Source organism: Urtica dioica, chromosome 2 (genome assembly GCF_054948205.1).
Source record: "Urtica dioica subsp. dioica isolate 48M chromosome 2, U.dioica_male_clone48M_v1_H2, whole genome shotgun sequence".
In the NCBI taxonomy this organism is placed as follows: domain Eukaryota; kingdom Viridiplantae; phylum Streptophyta; class Magnoliopsida; order Rosales; family Urticaceae; genus Urtica; species Urtica dioica.
This window is the reverse complement of record NC_142757.1, coordinates 34,076,945-34,079,246: the sequence shown is the minus strand read 5'-3', so window position 1 is coordinate 34,079,246 and position 2,302 is coordinate 34,076,945. Positions and strand designations below refer to the sequence as shown.

The following is a 2,302-nucleotide window of genomic DNA, read 5'->3' as shown; positions in this document are numbered from 1 at the left end:
CAGGTCGGAGCTCACAGATTGGGGGGCTGCAGAAAAGGCCGCCACTGAAGCCGCGATCGATCCAGCCGGACTGCCCCCGCCCCCGCCGGCGGGAACACCGCCGGAATCCTTCCCCGAAAGTTTTGGACCTCGCCCTTCGATGACCTCCCAAATGTTCACCCCCCAATATCTTGGCGGGTAGAACCAGATGCGGTACGATCAAACCGAAATCACTACAGTCACCCCAGTGCGCATGGGACTTCGCCCCTTTCAATGGGGCGAACCTAGCATGACTGAGTTCGAAAGATTCAAGGAATCAGTGACGGCCGAACTAAAAGAAGTCCACTCAAAATTTCACAGTGTGTTCAGCCCCCGAGATAGACCGACTCGTTGCGGAAACGGGAATGACTCATTTCGCTAAAAACATCACCAACGTTTTCATTAGAGATGCCGGGAAAGTCCGTCTTCCTCGGTACAATGGGACCTCGAACCCGAAAGCTTACATCCTGTCCTTCAGAATTGCAATGGGACGAGCAATGCTGACAGAGAGAGAACAAGAGGCGGGAAATTGCCAACTGTTCGCTCAAAGCTTGTTTGGAGCTGCCTTGGAGTGGTTCTCCAGACTCGAGCCTAACTCTATCGATAGTTTTGCCAAACTATCGGCAATATTCCTAAAACATTACTCGATGTTCGTAGAGGACGAACTCACAATAGCAAACCTATGGGGGGTCCAACAGAAAGAGAACGAGTCCTTAAAGGACTACATGATCCGTTACAAGGACGTTCTCTCAAAAATCTCTAACATTGATCCCGAATCTGCCATAACCTCTCTAAGGAACGGCCCGTGGCATGAATCGAGATTCAAACTAGAGATGACTGTAAACCGCTCCCTTACATTGGAAGATGCAATTCACAAAGCATTAAACTACGCTAAGGCCGAGGAGGAATTTGCCTCCTTAGCAAAACAGCGTACGGCCGAGAAGAAGCCATACGCGAACACATGGGTGCGGCCAGCAAGTGCTGGGAGCAATCCCCGAAGGCCCAGCCCCCAGGAGGCCGGGCCACAGGTTAGGAAACAGCACCCCCTTCGGGGTTTGCTTTCAACATAAGAGACGAAAGCAAGGAATGAGGTCCCCAAGCAAAAAGATGGACCAGGGACCCAAACGCGTTCTGCGATTTCCATCAGACCAACGGCCACCCCACAATAAACTGCGAGACTATGCGCAAAGTTTTGACCGAAAAATATGCAAAGGGGGAACTAAAAAACATCGATCTAGGTCCCCCGCCCAAAAAGAAGATTTTCAACAACCGCAGGAGAGGCAACCCCTCACCTAAGAGGACTAGGCACACCGACGAAAGGGAACCAGAATCCTCGCCGACCACGATAAAACATCGAGTCGACTTCATAATGGGCGGTTCAAAATTTTGCAACGGCTCGGTCAACTTGATTAAAGCTCATCAGCGTCAGCTGATGAATAAGACCACCAAGACCGGAGCAGAACAGGATGCTCAAATCTCATTCTCCAAAAAGGAAGCCTCAGCGGCAGCAGATCTGCATGACGTGCTCGTGATAACGATCGACGTGTCCAACTGCGAGGTCGCTCTAGTCCTAATCGATGGAGGAAGCTCCGTGGATCTCATTTTCAAAGATACCCTCAAGAGAATGGGAATCGAGGAATCTGAGATTGAAAGGGAGCAGACCCAATTGACGGGCTTCAACGGGTCGACTACTCCATCACTAGGAACCGTTAAGTTGCTTTTAAAGACCCACGGGTTAAACAAAATAGTCGAATTCCAGGTTCTGGAGTGTCTCTCCCCTTATAACATCATCCTGGGACGACCATGGATACACCGAATGAGGTCTGTTCCCTCAACCTTCCACCAGTATATTTGATTTCCCACGCTTGAAGGGATAATGGAGATCAAAGGGAACCAGGCAACCTCCCGTAGCTGCTATCTCACTAGCCACAAGCAGAATATTAAAAAGGCTAATGAGAAGCAATAGAAATTAATGAACGTAAAGCCAACTAAAAATGAAAGCTCTAAACTAGAAGAATCGGATTCCCGAAGTACTGAAATGACGATACAAATACGGCTCAACGGCCTCGATCCCTCCAAATGCGTAGGAATCGGAGCCGAGCTTAAGGGAAGTATATGACGAGAGCTTATTTGTTTCCTGAAGAGAAACAAATCTACCTTCGCCTAGACGACAGAGGATATGCCAGGGATTAGCATTGACGTTACGTCCCACCAGCTTAATGTTGACCCAAGTTTCAAACCAGTAAAACAAACGAGACGCAAGCTTGGCCCCGACAGAGCATCA

The 2,302-nt window shown here is 49.3% G+C and overlaps 1 protein-coding gene across 1 annotated transcript; it reads left to right on the top strand.

The window, feature by feature from the left end:
- The first annotated feature begins 383 nt into the window (after window positions 1-383).
- LOC149404501 (uncharacterized) lies at window positions 384-1,873 on the top strand. Its single transcript, XM_089607551.1, has 2 exons — window positions 384-1,046; window positions 1,166-1,873. Exons 1-2 carry the CDS (start codon window positions 384-386, stop codon window positions 1,871-1,873), a joined length of 1,371 nt encoding a protein of 456 aa, XP_089463677.1.
- Window positions 1,874-2,302: the final 429 nt, after the last annotated feature.

Excerpts from the sequence above, each read along its gene's own strand:
- LOC149404501 (XM_089607551.1), top strand. The coding sequence starts at position 384 with ATGACTCATTTCGCTAAAAACATCACCAACGTTTTCATTAGAGATGCC. Across the intron at positions 1,047-1,165 it reads CCCAGGAGGCCGGGCCACAG|ACCAACGGCCACCCCACAAT; the intron begins GTTAGGAAACAG and ends GATTTCCATCAG.